We start from the raw sequence: 18,534 nt of genomic DNA, 5'->3' as shown, positions 1-18,534 counted from the left end.
CTTCGCTTCTTTCTCCTCTCCCCCATAGGAACAGCGTACTTTCTTGTTTTACCACAAATTCCACTAAGTCACAATTTATGAAACAGTATTCAAATGTTGCCCGAATACAAAGCGCTCTGCAGTTCACCAGTTTCAACCTAGGCGCTCAAAAAGGTTTATGATCGGGCCATCGCAATTTCTAAAGAGGAAACAACTGAAGAAAGGGAGCAAAATACTAAACTCCACCTACTGCGATTGAAAAGACTGCGATTCACAAGAAATAGGAAGCTACAAAGTCAAATGATAGGCACAAACATGATAGACTTTCTACTTAAATGACAACACATGCACACAAAAGTTAGTGATCTAAATAGTTACCTTCTGCAATGTGCATCTTGAAGGTGGCTGCCGTAAGGTCATACAAGCCTTGCTTTGCTTCAGGAGCCTTGGCTTGCTCCACTTCAGGCTCTGGTTGCTGCAGAGAGAAAAATGATGGTTGTATTACACAGAACTGGTAACGAATGCAAGCCGAAATCTGAAACCTTACTACAAAGGATTACACAACTAAAAGTTCTATCCTACACACCGAATGAGAGTAATCCAAGTAACTATTTAATGAAAACAGAGGTTAATGCAGAACCCAAACTGGACAGCTCAGGCATACCTCTTTTTGCTCCGGAACTGAACCAATTAGTCACCCTCTCCAATCATTACTGTAAAATAACAGAACAAATTCACATTCGGTCACGAGCACAATCCTGCAACGTGTCCCACAAGCCCTGTGGAGATGTTTCACTCGGATGTCATATGCAGCTTTGCCACCATTTCCAGGGGAAGCTGTTTTCGTAGGACATACGGACGTCATTGGACTGTATAGTTTCCCCCAAACTCTCAAAGTTTCCTCCTCAAAATACTACCCTAGCGTCTCTGTTCACGGCCTTAATCAAAAGGGAAACCATTGCCAAGTGTACGGGTATCTACCCGAGAAGTAATACTGAGCCCCGTCACCAGCTCACAAGTAACCTGTCCAGCGTCTAACAACAAGAGAGGAAACCGGGTCTCAATTTGCATTTCCAAGAAATTTCTATATAGGTCAAAGATATTTAGAAGAAAATGGCAATTCATACTAAACTATCATCACCACGGTCAAAGACCTTACACTGAATGAACCACTGCAATCCACACAAAAAAGGGAGACACCACATAAGTTTTACAAAAGATGGAAACTTGAAAGAAAGCTGAAGGCAAGCATGGTATGCTAAATATATGATATCAGAATAGATTACATTTGGCAAGCTCTGGAATAAAATACATCAGTTATTGTTAAAGCAACCAATGTAGCTCCAGTTTGGCTGCCATCTGCTCCCTGCGCGCCACATCACGTCCCCCATCGCCAGAGAAGTCCCAACTATAACTGGTGGTTATCGAAAGAACACAAATCCTGGCTACCTCGTTCTTGTGGTTCTCAAACATTTGGGGAAAAAACTGATCCAATGGCCAGAAAATATAATCCGAATTCCAGTCCACTAGCTCCTGTGAAATGCCATCTTCCCACCATTCATCCAGCCACAGGAGGCATAAGATATGTTGCAATGGGACCACACAGCCTCTGGAGAATTTACTGTCTGGCAACAAATACAAAATTAGCCTGTGACCCAGAAGGCTCACCAAAATATGGCACAAAGGATCCAAGTGCCATATGAGAGGATGAAACTACCCATACTTAACCCAGTGTGCAGCATGAGGCAAGTGACCTACCAACAGCAGAAACCTATTCAGTTCCTTGAGTGACCTGAAAGATTTCACGCAACCTAAAACAGAATAAAGTGACAGCCAAGCCCTAACTGGTCCCAACAATCGCTTGTTTGATCACGGAACTTAATGAAACACTGTACTGGGCACTCAGTTCAAAGCTACTTGGCATACCAGCATCACTTCAAACGCACTGACCCGTGCAACAGAACAAAGACAACGTGGCAATGGCACACAATGACCTCCTACAAAAATGTCAGGAAAGATTCTAGAATGGTTGACTTTGTAGAGCAAAAACCTCACTACCAGTATTACAAGGGAGGAGGGCACTGCACAAATGCATCCACTCCTCACAATCGTTGGACAATCTGCATTACTCCACATATCAATTTAGCCGTCAAATTTACCACCTTACAATTCCATCCTCTTCCGGTTAGTGCCCAGGACCACCACAACTGGATGTCTTAAGGAACTCCTGGAAATGCATGTCAACAGCATATTTTTGAAACACAAAGAGCGTCTCAACAGAAAACCAAAAACGTCGACCTCCAGTTCTAAACTGCAACAGTTGTCCGAACAATATAAACCTCAATTCACAACTAACCCGAGAGCTGAAAAAGATCCCTGGGCTGCCAGACCGATATATATTTTTTTGTAGTAAAATCTCTTCGAGACATTTAGAAAAGCAAAACTCTTGTAAGAGTGCTGGAGAACGGTAAGTTGGATCCACTTTCCCTTCTTCCCTCCCTTCAAAATTCTGTTGCCTTGGAAATGCAAAGAAGCTGGGGAAAAGTGTACATCACTAAAGAAAAGGGTGCCCGCCCCGCGCCTCTTTACCAGTTGCTAGAAAAGTACTATATAAATATATATAGATTGTAGAACTACTAATAAGCTCAGGAGATGCTTACAAGTGAAAGAAATGCCTTTTCAGTAAATAGGGATTTGAATATTCCTGCATACAAGTGGGCGAGTAGGTAACGCAAAAAGGCTCGCCCATACCAACTTTGCCCTTTTCTGGCAAACTAAGCAGAGCGCAGTAAAAACAGGCACAGGAAGCAGTCAATGTAACCAATGTCACAATCCACTGTATGAAAGTTAGCAAACACTAAAAGATCTACAGCAAGGGAAAGGCGGGAAATGTCCCACGTCAAAAGAAATTGCTCCAATTTAAAAAAGGCATGCAACTTATTTACTGGCATCTCTTCAATTAGTTTATGGATGGATGTTATGTTAAGCAGATGGAATTACAACGCAACAGACATTAGGAAATAAGTATGCATTATTTGGAATGCATTATTGATTATGATAACTCTGCAAAGAACGATCAATGAAAATATGAGTAAAGATATACATGGCAATGAGACCGTCAACATCTCCAAGAAAACTAGAGGACGAACTGTCATTTCATTTTTATTTTTTATTTTTATTTTTAAATCGGATTTTACATTCAGAAACTAGATTTAGGAAGACCGCAGCACAAGGGGTGTAGAGCTCTGGAAGCAATCTGGGTACTGGTATGCAAATAAGCACCTGCTGCTAATAAACAGCTGGTTAATCGTGTCTTAGTACACAAACCTGTATACTTTTGTTTTATTATGAAGGACAACTTCAAGACACAGCTAGTAAACGTAAGATGTCTGTGTGAGGGAGGCAAGGAGGGAGAAAGATGGGAGGGGGCATTTACTATGTTTCACACAGATCTCTTTTGCTCTGAAAAATGACTGAATGGAGAAAAACCGTATTAAAAAAAGAAAACAAAAACAAACACTTACAGCAGGTTCTTCATTCACCATCTGCAACATCCAATTTTCTAGAGTCTGGTAATCCCTAGGGCCCTGATACTTCACAGCTTCTTGGCCAGGTTTGAAGAACTTCAATCTGAAAGTATGCATTAACAAGAAATCGATCATTGGTGAGCATTTAGAAGCATATCAATTCACGTGCATCACTAAACGCCACATCTGTTTGGTATTGAGGAAATAGGGAATAAAACAAGTGGGATTTAGGCATCATACAAATGAACATATTCCTATTTCTCATGTAATTTGTTGGTTTTAAAAGATTTTGGATGGCTCTATAAAACCTTTACAGGAACACACAACAGTCCATTTAAACAAAAAACATTAAGAATATATAGAATAGTTCTAAAAATTTAACATTTAAAATCAAATGAAGGTTAATTAACAATTGACTAATAGAGCCGCTTACAATTTACTATCCCACTTGCAATAAGCACCACAGTCAAGGATTAAACGACCTGTACAACACACTTATAGATCTAGGAACTTCACAATAAATTTGCAATGCAATATTGCAGTTTTAACTTGATTGGGTTTTTGCACATTTGAACGCTTCTTTTAGGCTAGCCCTACTATCCCTCAAAATAGGCCACCAACTACTGCAGGAAATCGGTAACAAGACCGGCTTTGACAGTGACATATATGAAGGAAGGCATGAATGGTCCCCCATTTGATAATAGTAATAATGAGTGGTAAAATCTTCAACCTAAACCTTATGTAAAGGTATTGGGGATATGAGAAATCAGGCCAGTCAACACAGAGCTCCCTTCCTGGGAAATATTTATTAAAGGTGTACTTTAAAACCAACCCGGAACCAGTATTTATGAAACTTACAAACGTATTGATTTGTTCAAAGCCAAAGCATTTCAATCAGAAATGCTGCACATACGGATACAGATGGCACAAACAGCAAGGGCGGACTGATTGGTTTACCATTAATCTGACTTGGTGAGGATTGAGATGCTGTTTGACAGAACAGTAAAGTTGGGCATTGACAAACATGCTACTTTCTAAATTATACACAAACAAATATATGCATTTACAGAGACGGAGGATATTGATGAGCGGTAACCATTCCTTGCTTTCTAGTTGCAGGAAATGACTCCAGGGCTTGCTTCGATGTCAGCAGGAACTGAATTTCACTGGAAGCTTACTAGTAGGTATACGAAATGGAACCAAGATGCAGGTAATTGAGCTTTGGGTGACATAAGTTTCAGATTAGTAAAGTCAGGAAGGTAAACTGGTGATAAGGGAGAGAGATCTTTATACACCAATGTGAATACTCTGCAGCGTGCACTGTTAGCGCAGAGAACCCGTGAGCTACTAGACGATGGGGTGAGGTAAGAGTCCTTTGCAAGGCTGCACTTCACTTGCTGAAATGGAGCACCTGCCGCACAGTGGTCGGAAACAGTATCCAGGCCGGCCTTCTAGTAAACTGCTGCATCAATCTATTTTACTGAGTATCAACGACTTGATCACTTCTTTGCCTTTAAGGAATGGAACGTGCAGGCAGAATTATTGTATATTTAGGGCTGCGTAGCTGTTCAGTGACTCACAAGGGGATTGAATAGAGCATCAAGTTAACAGCAAATGAGGCAAAAAAAAGTCATGAAGGAAGAGGAAAGAGCCAGGCAAGGGCAAAAGTGCAGTCAAAGAAGGAAGATACAGAGCCGCAGTTTTCGAAGAGTTTCATGCAATGGGAATTAAGACCCTCCCAGAAGCAAACAGCAGTGAGACGGTTGGATATGTGCAACTAGAGGAGTGCAGGTCATGAATGAGAAAGGATTTGGTCATCATCATGAGCATATAGGTGGAACGAAGCGGGGGCATAAAAAAAAAAAAGATCAACCCAGAAGGTCGTTTACAGGGGAGTGGGGAAAAACAAAACGGGGGGGTACAGTGCGCGCATAACTCCAACAGATAGAGTAATGGGTGTGGATAGCTTGGAGTCTCACGCAATAGAGTAAAAAGTGGTCATGAGATAGAACAACTGGGAGCTGAGCAACTGAAGCTCACAGTAGAGGCAACATCAGGGACAGGGGTCATCAGTGTGAAAATAGAGCGCGAGGATAGCAGAGAAGGGATTATGCCGAGCAGCTGAGTTGTAGTTTAGACAACATGTGAAAGTAAATTTCGGTGAGTGAAGAGAACAGAAACCGTGTGAGTGTGTGACAATGTTTATTTAGACCATAGTCTTTAAAACCCATACACAGCTTAAGATCCTCATAGTAAAACATAGAAAAAAACCAATATATTTTATCACAATTTACAAAAAATATATCGATCCCTAAAATTCTCATCCATAAAATTATAAAATCAGCATCCCTCTTTTAATTTCTCCTTTATAAAGTCATGTGTTGCTTTCAGGAACTTCCCTAGAGCAATAGTATCTAGGGATGACATATCCATAAAAATACACGCCGCTTGCACATGCGAGTTCACCTTATATTTTGAAAGTATTGGTCGCAAAAATACTTTTCGTATCGCTAAAATCAATGTGCAATCAAGCAATATATCATTTCTTACCCCTATTCCACATTTACAGATACCATCCATTTGGATCAATGCCGCTTTTATTTTTCCATCCGACTTCCAAGGGTTAATACCCACTTGTACCCGTAGAATTTCGGGTCTTAACCATTTATTAGGCAAAAAGTCCAAATATGGGAACCGGTCCTCCCTTTCCCAAGCACTCCTTACCCAATTAACTGATTTTTTCACCCTCAGATGATCACGGTCTTGCGATCTAGAGAATTGTAGGCCTTGAACCCCAAGTATTTTCTTTGTAAAGAGTGTGTCCAGGGATGGCTGCGAGAGACTCAACTTTAAATGCGCCGCTACGGACTGGAGGGTTTTCCTTCCATCTCGTGCCCAACCTAGGCTACTAGTTATAATTTCTTCTCTACACCATGTTGGAGATAAACAAGTTGTTGGGTTAAAGGAATTTGGCGATTTGATGACTGGATCAACTCCCAAAAACAGAACTTCACCGAATACCGTTCCAATTTAACAAATTCCTCCTGTTGGGATCGAAATAAAGGCTGTTCGAGACCCAACAAGGCAGCTTTTACATGTGTGGCCCAGTGAAAAAGCAATGTGTGGTTTAATCTGTTGCAAAACCCTTCTTTGCAGCCATAGAGGTGGGCCCTAGTCTCGCACAGAGCAGCTAGGCAAGAACACAGCACTATAAACTACATTTTTTAAACCCAAGTCACTCAACAGCATAACGGAAGTAGATTTAGGCAGGCTTCTAAATCGTGAGAAACGTTTCTTGGCATCAAGGATGTACGATCAGAACCCCTAAAGTGCTGTGCCACAGAATGAAGATGCCTCTATTTTTTGCGTGTATTGCTATTAAAAATGTCGAAAGTGGGCCACCGCGAGTTTTAAAGATGTAGATCAATACTAACGGAGATGCACTGGCTAAATAAAAGGATCACTTTGCTACAAGGGTCACTCATGTTCAATTATTGCTAACTCTACAGCCTAGTAATCCAATGTTTAAGCAACTTGTATTGTCAATGTATTCATTTTGAATGATTTGTGGGAAGAAACAAGTTATCCTACTGCAATGTTCATTACAATTTACAGTGATTCTTTGGCGCTACAGAAACTTTCGAAGGACACCACCAATTTATGCAGAGCATTTCCAATTTTCGAAACAAGAACCGCCAGCGTATAGCAAACATGCAATAGGCTTGTGACCCCATATAGAAACCTCCTTTGCTACTAGTCAGGGAAGCAACCAGGTTGGCTTTCAATATAATAAAGGGGGATTCGGACAATTGCACACTCCAGTCTAACACCCATTGTGCCTTAACCCGTCTTTGCCCTCAGCAGGAGTACTGCATGTGACCAAGGGTATATTCTTTATGGGCAACGAAAATAGTATCAGTACCGTGGCGATTTAAAGTTCTCATATTTCTTCTCATGGGAGACCAAGTTATTGAAAGACGATTCGTTTTCGGTTGCCCTAGTCCCTACAGAGAGCATTAAGCCTACACGAGTAACCTTGACAGACTAGGTTTTATCTAGGAAGCCATTAAGTCTGTTACTAAGGACTTTCCCAGTCAGTGTGCCGGTGCTATCCAGTAGACACTTGGTGGTAATTTAATAACATTTGACCTCTCCTGCATAGCAATAAGATTCTTGTGTAGATGTAGGGTGTCTGCTCGTCTTTAAAATAGGATTAAAAAACGTAACCGAGACAACCCCTAATTCAGGATAATGTGAAATCATGCCTAAGTGCCTTCATTTTTTTTTCCCCTCACAGTGCAAAACTTTGGACAACTCTTTGATTTGTAAAAATACTCAAGTCATAAGGAACAAACTCCTTTCTAAGCACATGTATCATAGGAATTTGCATCAAATTAGGTGTTCAAGTTTAAACTTGACTAGCAGCTAAACCAGTGTTCCTCTACAACAGTAGTTCTTAACCTGGGGTCCGCGGCACATACTTCGGAGGTCTGCAAAGATTTAGAAAATTAAATAGCAAATTAATAAAGAAAATGTACATAAAAACAAAAATTTAAAATTTGAAAGCTTTTTTTTTTTTTTTTTAAATGGAAAGGAGTTTGTCATTGGAGGCCAAAATGAAGGTGTTCACTTTAGCTTGATTTATGGAGGCAGCCAAGTACAGCTCACAGAGTCTAGTATGGATAATTTATGGCCTCAAATTAAGCACGGATATGCACCTACACAAATAAAAGCATGCATTATCACCAAAAAACTTAACATGCTAGATTCTAGCATGATGCATCACCTTTTAGAAATAGAATTCAATTTCCATTTAAATTTCGATTTTTTAGTATTAATTTCGTAGAATAGGTCATATTGTGTATATTTGATAAATGTATACTTGTTTTTGTATTTTAGGTTCAAATCGCAGAAACTGCTCCGGTCGAGGCCCCCGGCAGCCAGTAGTGATTTATTGGGAATCCACAGAAGTCAAAAGCTTGTGAATAGGTGCTCTAGAATACGCCAATCAACAGTAAAGGCAGAGGAGCTGATGCCTACTGCTACCAGTCTCTAAACATCTTCCATTTCGTTAGATATAGCCAACACCTTGGGTTACAGCCCATACTAATATCTATATACTTTCTAAAAGTGACGAGTTCTTTTGATTCCTCCCTTGGCATACCAAGCAGAGGACAAGGACTTATTCCACCTAATGGTCTAAAGCAAAGATTTCCTGGCCTCTTACATTTCTTATCAAACAAACTTTAATTGGTTTTGTACTTGTCGTCCTTTTAGGTTTTGTAGATGCAATACCCCAGCAAGTAAGGATTAAAAATATTTTATAATCAAATCAGTCTTTCCACCTAGGTCCTGGAGGTTTAAGGATTTGATTAATTTGCGAATGGTGCAGCCTGGATATTGACTCAATCCAAGCCAGCCCGGTGTTTGCTGATATTCATGGATCCGATGTTCTTTCCGATACATCAGAAAACAATGCCATTGCTAGATTTAATCATTTTACCAAAGGGGGGCTTATTATCATTCATGGTAATAAAGTCACGTTCTGAATGAAGCCCACCTCTATTTGAATCATTGTGTAATCTAGCCTTGGCATTCCTTTTAGTTTGGCTGAATCCATGAGCGATTCAGCCAAACTCCTGTTAGACCTTAGTGAGGCTTCCGTATTTGCTGAATATTTGTGGAGGGCTGCCTAATTCAATATCCCATTTGGGGGGGGGGGGGGGGGGGGGGAGGGGAATAAGTGTTACTGTTCGATCTACAGAGAGTAAATTGACCTACCTCGCATAAGATATGAAATTCTCTTTTTGAGGGGCAAGTGAGCAAGTCAGCTGCTAACAAATAGCAGATACCTTTAGCTAGACTGATAAATAGCCATAATACACTCGATAGCAATTCTTGCAAAATGGCAGAGAATTAACAGATTGTCAAACTAATCGACCACTCGCAGGGCTGCCTACAAGCTCCTTACAGAGCAGAATATAAGCTGTAGAAAAACCTTGCTTGGGAGCACTACTTTGGCCTCAAGTGTGGCAAAAATAAATGGCATAACTGGTCATTCCAATACAAGTTAGTTTTCCAATGTAGTAAGTAGCCGGTTTCGTTTCAACACACTGCACAAAGACGCTAGTTTTCTTTGAAAGTGTCTAGCACTCAGAGTACTCAGTCAAATGGCCTCTTCTAGAACGACGTTACAACAGAATTCTAATTCGCCATTTTTACCTCCCCATCCACCATCAGGGGAGCTTGAATCAAAGAATGTATGCTTTATAGTGCTGTCATGACCTGCACCTCGACCAAGGCCTTACAGCAATCCCCTGACATAGGGGACTTTATTTCCAACAGGAGGAAATTTTTTACCTTTTATTTTCGCAAAAAGTGGGATCATATTAGGGGTTCCTTTGATCTAGAGTTGCTGCCAGTGGCAAATGTTCTTAAAACCAGTGTAATCACACTCACAAATCAGCATTCTTCACGCACTGACGGACAAAGTCCACAATCGCAACTAGGTCACATGTGTTTTCAAAAGACAGTTTGCCAGTAAAACTTACCCTGTGGGATGGATGCAGTTTTTGGTCCCTGGAGCAGGGATTCCTAGGAAGGAAAGTCTTGTGTTATTTGCTCAGGTAGCACCTTCCTGGACCCACCAGGCTATCGAGTTTTCTACGAGTCAGGAGTTCGTAGGTTTCCCTGGGGACTCTGGGTAAAGGACGGCTGACATACTATTCAATGACAAACTGTTTGAGTCTATAAAGTTTTGAAACTTGTGTAGTTTTGGTCAGTTGCACCCTGCTATGGTGTGGCCAGCCACACACATATGCCACGATTTTGACAGATTGAAATGTGGGATAACATGATAGGAGACAGAAGGGAGGCAGGCAATTGACCAGCACCTAAAAACGAGACTAGAGCCAGCTCTCACAAATTACTCAGAATTAGAAAAATAAATTATTCTTTCGGTTTGTTGAGCATCTATTCTTCTATAGAAAGCTGATTAAAACATATGCGAATGGTCAGTGGATACACCAACAAGGAGTTCAAGTTCCCTACGGTTGGTAAAAAAATCCCTGAAATCTGGTGGCATTTCATGTCCACCCAGGGAGAAGTTCGAGCTACTATCCCAAAGAGACATACTGAAAAGACTCTGAAACTATTCTGATTTTTCAGAAGCTAGAACTACACGATTCAGGTCATTTTCCGACGATGGGTAATTTACCTGGGTCTTTAAGCGAGGGTCAAGAAGGGAGAATAAAAAGGCAGACAGCTGGTAGTATAGAACTAAGTAAATATGGTAATGCACAAATGAATTAAGGTAACTGGAGATACCACAAGCACTGATGATCAGACCATACACAAGGAAACATTAACTGTGTGGTGATGGCATAAACTGGGTAGAGGGGAATTTAATACCTGGTGAGGGTGGAACATCACGAGACCCTTTATTGGGATTAGGGACACAATAAAAAGGGCTCATAAGCCATCAAGTGAACTTTCACTGGCCTACCCCAGAAGGCTCAGTGTACAGGGATGCCCAGTCGACTGATTATCAGAGATTCACCGACGTCACTTCTGAAAGGGAAGATCAGATTGTAAAACTAGGTCGTATAGAGAACAGTGCATTGTTTTTAATGAACCAACGCCCAACAGAACGATACAGAGTTCTGTTATATTACAGTTCTTAGAGTGTACTGTGTCAGAAAGGCTTTATGATGCCAAACAAAGAGTGGTTGTCTCCAGAAGAATTGGAGCTTCAGATCCTCCCAGTAGGGTAGGTAACCTTGTACAAAGAGCCAAGTCTTCCATTAGGAGAGAAAAATCAGTTGTGGATCAGAAAGTGAGAAACTTCTACAGCGTGGAGGTCAACAATACAAAAGCACAATTTGCTTACCCTCCCCCCCCCCCCCCAATCTGTTTTTCTGGAGCCTAGCTGTTTGTAGAGGATGAATCTTTGTGACATTCCAATTTCCGCAGGGATAACTAGATTATCAACAAATTTAGAAAAAGAGAATTGGCAATACAGAAGATCTATGGCCGATGTCCACAATCCTGAATTTTATACAAAAAGCAACTGTGAGCCAGTGCCAGGGGAGCGGAACCACTCTAGAGCAACCAAATAATGCTTCAGGAGACACAAGTAAAATGTATTAACAAAATGGCGCTGCAGAAGGCACTTCAGAGCAGCAACAAAATTACAATAGAATTATTTGCTAACCCAAGATAAGAAAAATGCATTCTAACCCTTATGGAGCTTATGGAGAATACAGTGTGAGATATCTAACTGCAAATAATTGCCACAGTGTAGTCAGATACCAATGATAACCAAATGTGGGTCTCTTTCGACCCTCACAAGTCAGGCAAGACTAGACTATTAAAACCACAGATAAAATCGGTAGGATAAGTGCAATCCGACTAGCTCAGTGAGACAAGCCAGAATTGATCCTCAAGTTAATGTCTTTCACTTTACTGAACAGGGAGAGTACACAGGCCAAAACTAGGTCAAGAAAGCAGCATCTTTTCAGTGTTAAGAATAAGCCAATTGGGCACAATCCAGTTGCAGATCACCAAGGTGGTGGTGGACTAGCAAATCGATCCAGTTACATCTCTTCTGAAGTGCGCAAACACGCTAGACCTGACTTGCCTCTTTTCACTCTACGCCATGATGCTCATTTACATTGAGAGACTAGTCATGCTTCTGGACTAGACTGCATAGTACTATGAAATGGATGTACTCCTATTCCTGATCAACAAAAGGATTTTTTAACCATAGCTCATTAAGTCATACAGAAAAAAAAATAAGGAGGAAAATCTAAAACAAAATATTGCGGGCACATTGTACGCTTGCTGAACCAACCAATTAACACACAGCGACATGTAAATTAAACTCCTTTGATATTGCCAGCTACAATTAAATTAGACTAAATTTGAAAGGCAATTGAAATACACAATATGATAAACTCCAAAGTATTTATCTAGTTACTATATATTTGCCCAATTATTTACATATTAATTCCCAAGCTTACCACAGATAGTTGGCACTGCAGACAGATTTGCTCTGTTTGAAGCATCTTGCAGAACTAAGTAAGCCACTTTAATCAACTCAGTTTCCTTTCAACTCAGTGGGATAAACCACCCACTATAAAGTGCTTTGTAATGAGGGTAAAATAAAAAAGATACACATTTACTAATTTTAGGGTCACCCAAAAATGCTTAAACACAGGTTATCTATTTTTAGTAGATGCTCAACTTTCCTTTTTGGCCAACAAAATAAAACCTCCTCCAAAGTTAAGTTATTGTAATCTTCCATCTGACGTTAGCATTACATCAGTGAGAATTTAAATATAGACTAAGACAACCATGATGTATAGTAGAGATACTCAATAAGCAACTTCTACAATTACTGTCTCACAGCAACTAGTATTCAGGAAACTCCCACATTCATTAGTTTTAGCTTCTGGACAGCTTTCTCACATAGCAAACCAGACCAGTACTCCACCTTGCCATAAACCAGTGACATGGTGTACAGGTTGGAAATAAGCAATGGCCGCTGGATTCATCCACAGCGAAAGGGATCCGTCTAACCATAACCTGAACCAGTTGAAGGCTTGTCCCTAGTGTTTTTGATCCCGAGAGTAATTATCTATTCCGCACAATCTTTTCAACAGATTTATGGCAAATACATGCCTTACCACTGAAAATCAAAGCCTGAAAGTAAATCTAAAATATGTGGTCATTTAATAAAAAATTAAAGTCAAAATCATTGCTCATTCAATACTCAACCATGCCCTAAAACTAGAGAGCACCATTTATATAGATGTTGGACTTGGCCCTTTTGAAGGCATCTCCAAACTTTTTTGCCTTTTTCCTCATATTTTTTTCTGACCTGTTTGTGTTGGCTTTAGGGCCCTGGGCACTTTACCACTGCTGATCAGTGCCACAGTGCATGCGCTCTCTGACCTAAATTGTAACGGGGTTTGGTTTATCCATAATTTGCATTTTGATTTACTGGCAAGTCCCTAGTAAAGTTCACTGTGTGTGCCCAGGGCCTGTAAATCAAATGCTACTAGTGGGTCTGTAGCACGGATTATGCCTCCCACATGAGTAGCTCTGCAATCACCTCAGACCTGCCACTTCAGTGTCTGAGTGCAGTTTTAAACTGCTATGTCGATTTGGCAAGTGCACCCACTTGCCAGACCCAAACCTTCCCTTTTACTACATGCAAGGCACCCTTAAGTAGGCCCAAGGGAGCCCCCATGGGCAGGATGCAGTGCATTTGAAAGGTAGGAGTTGTACTGGTATGTTTTACATGTCTGGATAGTGAAATACTGCCAATTTCGTTTTTCACTTTGCAAGGGCTATCTCTCTCATAGGTTATCATTGGAAGTGCCGTGTAACCTCTTAGAAGTCTAACTTCCAATTGGGAATAGATATAGATTTGGGGTCCCTGAACTCACAATTTAAAAAGAAGTTGCTTAGTGAAGTCAGTTATTAAATTGTGTGCTTAAAAATGGCACTTTCAGAAAGTGGGCATTTTCTTGCCATACTATTCTGTGCTTCTGCCTGCTTGTGGAATCCACATCTAAGGGAGGGTGACAGTTGGTCTGTTTGTGCATTCACTCTAGTCACACAAAGGTAGCGGAGGTGTGCCCTGCATATCCTTAAGGCCTATCACCAAGCTTGTGGGTAATCCTGAGCTAGAGTGGCAATAGGAGTGGTCAATGAGACCTGAATAGGGCTGCGTCAGTCCTCAAACAAAGCTGTCTTTACCCCCCCCCCCTGTAGTGTGTCTGGAGCCAGGTCAGGAAAAGGCAGTGTCTTATGCACTACAAAAACTTTCCTTTCAAGTTTGCCTATTTCACAGGCAGAAAGGGGTATAAGCATTGGACCTGTGACCCCACATCTTCACAACACTTCTGGACCAAGAGGAGATCCCACCAAGAAGACCTGGAGAAGCTGTAAGAGGGGAACTGCCACTCTGCTTGTTGCGGTGTTGGGATGGCCTGCTGGACTTTTGTTTTCTATTTCCTGCTTGCCACGGTTCTCCAAGGGCTTCTATGAGCTTACCTCCTGTTAAGAAGCCTCAGGGCCATCAAAGACTCCAGGCGCTATACTCCTCTGATGGGAGTTCTGACCTGCCAAGTGGTGCCAATGCCAGTTCTGGGCCTTTGGAGGTGGTTTTGCTGCAAAGGACTCAAGGAAATCCATGCATCCACCTCCAGCGTCTGTTTTTCCTGACACCACCGCCGTGCAGTTGAAAAACCAATGCATCACCACGGTGCAGCTGAAGAATCGATGCAGCGCTTGCCATGCGGCTGAAAGATCGTCACAGCCTTAGTCCTGAGCACTGTGTCAGCGATGTCTGACACCCGCTCAGACTCGAGCCCTACTGCACAGCTGAAGAAAATCTATGCTTCACCTGCTTTAAGGCTAGGACAAGCGAGGCAGCGCCTGTTTCACTGCCTCATCAACCCAGCATGTCCGGATTTTCTACCTATCACAGCTGTGCACCAAGTTCTTCATCAACATGGTCCAGCAATAAGGAACAGATGATGCGTCGGTTTCTGTGCACGCATCACCTCCACTGACAGTAAGGAACCAACGCATCACCACCTCTGCGCTGCAGTAAGGAAGCGATGCATCACCTTGTCAGGGAGTAGGGAACCAACACATCTTTTTGCTTTTCCGGCGCCTCACCTCCCCTGTGCTTGTTTTAGTCTTTGATTTTGACAAATCATAGGCGCTTTGTAATAAAAGTGACGCATCCATAGTTTTCTATGACAGAACTATTTTAAACCTTTTAAAAGTGATATCCTTGCTTATGTATGTTGGATTGTCGTTGTTTTGGTCTTGCATTACTTAGATAAAGATTGGTTATTTTTCTAAACTGGTGTGGTGACCATTTGTAGTGTTTTTACTGTGTTACTGTACGTTTATGTGGAAATGCTTTACACACTGCTTCCGGGATGAGCCCGACGACTCGCGCCAAGCTACCAAGGGGGTGAGCAGGAGTTATCTTTGGTGTGAAATCCCCTTACCCCGACTTGAAGAAAGGGTCCCAACTTGGACAGGGTGCAAGCCACAGCGACTAGAGACAGCCACTTCTAACTAAATGGGGGGTGGGAAAGCAGCGAACTCTGGGTAGTAGTTCCCAAGTTTAGTGGCGAGCAGCTCCTGTATAGAGCATACTACAACACCAGCAACACTGAATTTGGTCACCTCAAATGTCTGCTTTTCTACAAAATATATTTAAGTATAGGATAAGCACAGTGCCATCCATGCCGATGTAGAAAGGAACAAAATCTTATGCCATTTCTATAGCAAAGTCTTTAAGCATAGGATTAACAGTGCCATCCACACACAGCCTCAAAATTACATAAGCCTTTTACCTTTATGCAAAAGAACAAACTACGGCTGACCATAAGTTAAGCACTTTAAATCCCAAATTTTTAATTAAAAATTCAGTTCCTGTGCACAAATCTCCCAGGAGCACGCCGTAGGTCGACTCCACTGGAGACCAGTTGTGTAAAATAGAGCAAAAGAGGAAGGTGCACCAGTAAAGTCCAAGTTCAAACAGATATTTTTGAAGTATTCTTTTAATTTTCTTGTAAAAGGGACTCGCATCCAACGCGTTTCGTTCCACACTGGAACTTCTTCAAGGCAAAGGTAAAAAAAGTGCCGGAGCTTCCGGCACTTTGCTGTTACTTTCTCCGAGGACGGGTTGGGGATAGTGGATTCCGAGAGTATTGGAACCCATTGAAACTTGTGTGCTCTTATCATGGAGCCTTTATTCTGATCATTTTGGTCACCATTTACAGCTACCCACGCTGTCGCGGTGTTCTCTCCTGTTTCCAACTCGAATTTTAGACGAAGCCACATTACCTTTTTTACCTTTGCCTTGAAGAAGTTCCAGTGTGGAACGAAACGCGTTGGCTGCGAGTCCCTTTTACAAGAAAATTAAAAGAATACTTCAAAAATATCTGTTTGAACTTGGACTTTTTACTGGTGCACCTTCCTCTTTTGCTCTATAAGCCTTTTACCACTCTAGGCACAGTATTACAGCTATGGATTGGTAAATACTATCCAAGTCAAACTGGAATGAATAAAAGCAACCCCTGACACGCGTTTTATTATCATTATAGCTCAAATAAGGACATACAAGTAGGGGTTCACCAAGGAAATGAAGGGAAGCCTGGGGTATTTCACAACCCGGAATTATGTGGACCTAGATATATTTCTACGAAGACCCAATTACTCGCTCTAACCCCTGTTATGGATTTAGTATTCTGGAAGTATTTCCAAAAAAGCCAGGTGTCTACTCTGGTGTTCAGAGGGAATCAACAAGAATTGACAAAGACAGTAGTTCCTGTACTGTTGACCGATTATCTTTGCCAAGGATTTTTGCAGATGCTGCTGCTGGGGAGGGAAGCCATCCAGGTTGGAATGTGATAGCCAGACTATACAGGCACCTTCAGAATGATGTGTGTGCCATTTTATTCTTTGTTTTTTACTGTTCCAAGATGGCTGACGCCACTTAGAGTAATAAATAAAAGAATAAATGGTTACTTGCGCAAAAATGCTCTGGCAGCAATAGGCCTTTAATTAACAGACAGCTAAAAGCTGTTTGTAGACGAGGCCTAAAATGCTCCGATTTGCTGTTGAAGTGTTACGGGTTGAAAATCCACCATCAAAAATTCCCTCCTCTGTGGATAGTGAGAGACCTAAAATGCCCTTGGCTTCACTGAATTACTCAAAGTTTATGAAAGCATGGTGTCACACGCCGTTTAACCAAAAGGTATTTTTGTTTTCTTCCTGTGATGCAGCCTGAAGTTTTACAATAAAAAAAAAAAAAAAAAAGCAAAAAAGTAAATCCATGCTTCAAAACAAAACCTGTGTGGATTGTGTAATATGAAGGAAGATTAAATAAATAAACACACCGCTCAGTATCCTTCTGTACTTACGTGGGGTACCCTCGAACACCATTCTCCGTGCATACCACACTGTCCTGAGTACAATCCACTTTTGCAACGTAAACCCGGGCTTCCGGCATGGTGTTGTACTTGTCTCCCATTTCATTCCATGTTGGCTGCAGACGCTGACAATGTCCACACCTTTGGGGAGGATACCACACAATTAGTAAGGCTGCAATTGGCTTTACAGCATACAATCTCTTTAATAAAAGACATTACTAGCATGAACTAGCTATGGAAGCCCACAGCACTGATAAGATTGTAAGCATTTATTTGGGAGCGCAGAGTAAGCAGTAGCTCATTTTGTTCAATAGTGTCCCAACCCGTTTGTGAAACAAAAATAATAACCACTGGTGACTTGCCAGCAATTTTGAGCTGTTGGTTGCATGCTATTTAGCGGTCCAAAACTCTCTTTGGATCTATACTGTTGAGAGTGTGATCAGAGTGAAGAGGACACCTAGAACAGGCGATTTTTCGGGTTGAAGAAACTAACAATAAAAGAAAAAAAAAAAAAGAAAAAGAAAAAACACATTCTGGATCAAGAGTTTGAGGTTGTGAGGGCAATACAGAGGATATATTGAGAAATAAATATGTTGGGAGGAATTTCTCATTTAAGTCCACTACAGTAAGCAAAACAATGTTATGCAATACGTTCTGCCCAGGGGGACAGAAGACGATTTACTTTCAGATAGAGTGGAGCCAAAAAAAGTTTCCATGACACGTTACATCAGCACTAGTTGAGTTTTCTGCCTGGTATAGCAGGGATTATTTCAAGTGTTAATTCTAAACTATCACTGACACCACCAAAACACATACAAGCAGGGTTCAAAGTTAAACCCAATTAAACACAAAGTCGTTTTGTGGCCTAACCGGCATTTCACCATCCACGCCTTCACTTGCTCACGCCATTCGACCACTGCTGAAGGGTCAGGCGGGAGTATGTTTATAGTGTAGAACAGACTAATGAGGAGCCTCCATTCTTCCTGCTGAGAATCATTTTACAACGTTGCAAGCAGGAAACAACGCACATGACACAAAATTGCCTATAAGCAAAAATATTGTTC

At 41.4% G+C, this 18,534-nt stretch overlaps 1 protein-coding gene across 1 annotated transcript in view; it reads right to left on the bottom strand.

Moving 5' to 3' along the window:
- Positions 1-18,534, bottom strand: part of TXNDC5 (thioredoxin domain containing 5) — a 62,382-nt gene that overhangs the window by 30,923 nt on the left and 12,925 nt on the right. The window contains exons 2-4 of the mRNA XM_085607248.1: positions 17,462-17,611; positions 3,504-3,609; positions 358-454 (exon numbers count right to left, since the gene is read on the bottom strand). Coding sequence (XP_085463374.1) covers positions 358-454; positions 3,504-3,609; positions 17,462-17,611 — 353 coding nt within the window. The remainder of the gene's footprint in view (positions 1-357; positions 455-3,503; positions 3,610-17,461; positions 17,612-18,534) is intronic.

Source organism: Triturus cristatus, chromosome 5_2, assembly GCF_964204655.1.
Source record: "Triturus cristatus chromosome 5_2, aTriCri1.1, whole genome shotgun sequence".
NCBI classification, from domain to species: Eukaryota; Metazoa; Chordata; class Amphibia; order Caudata; family Salamandridae; genus Triturus; species Triturus cristatus.
This window is presented reverse-complemented; position numbering and strand designations above follow the sequence as displayed.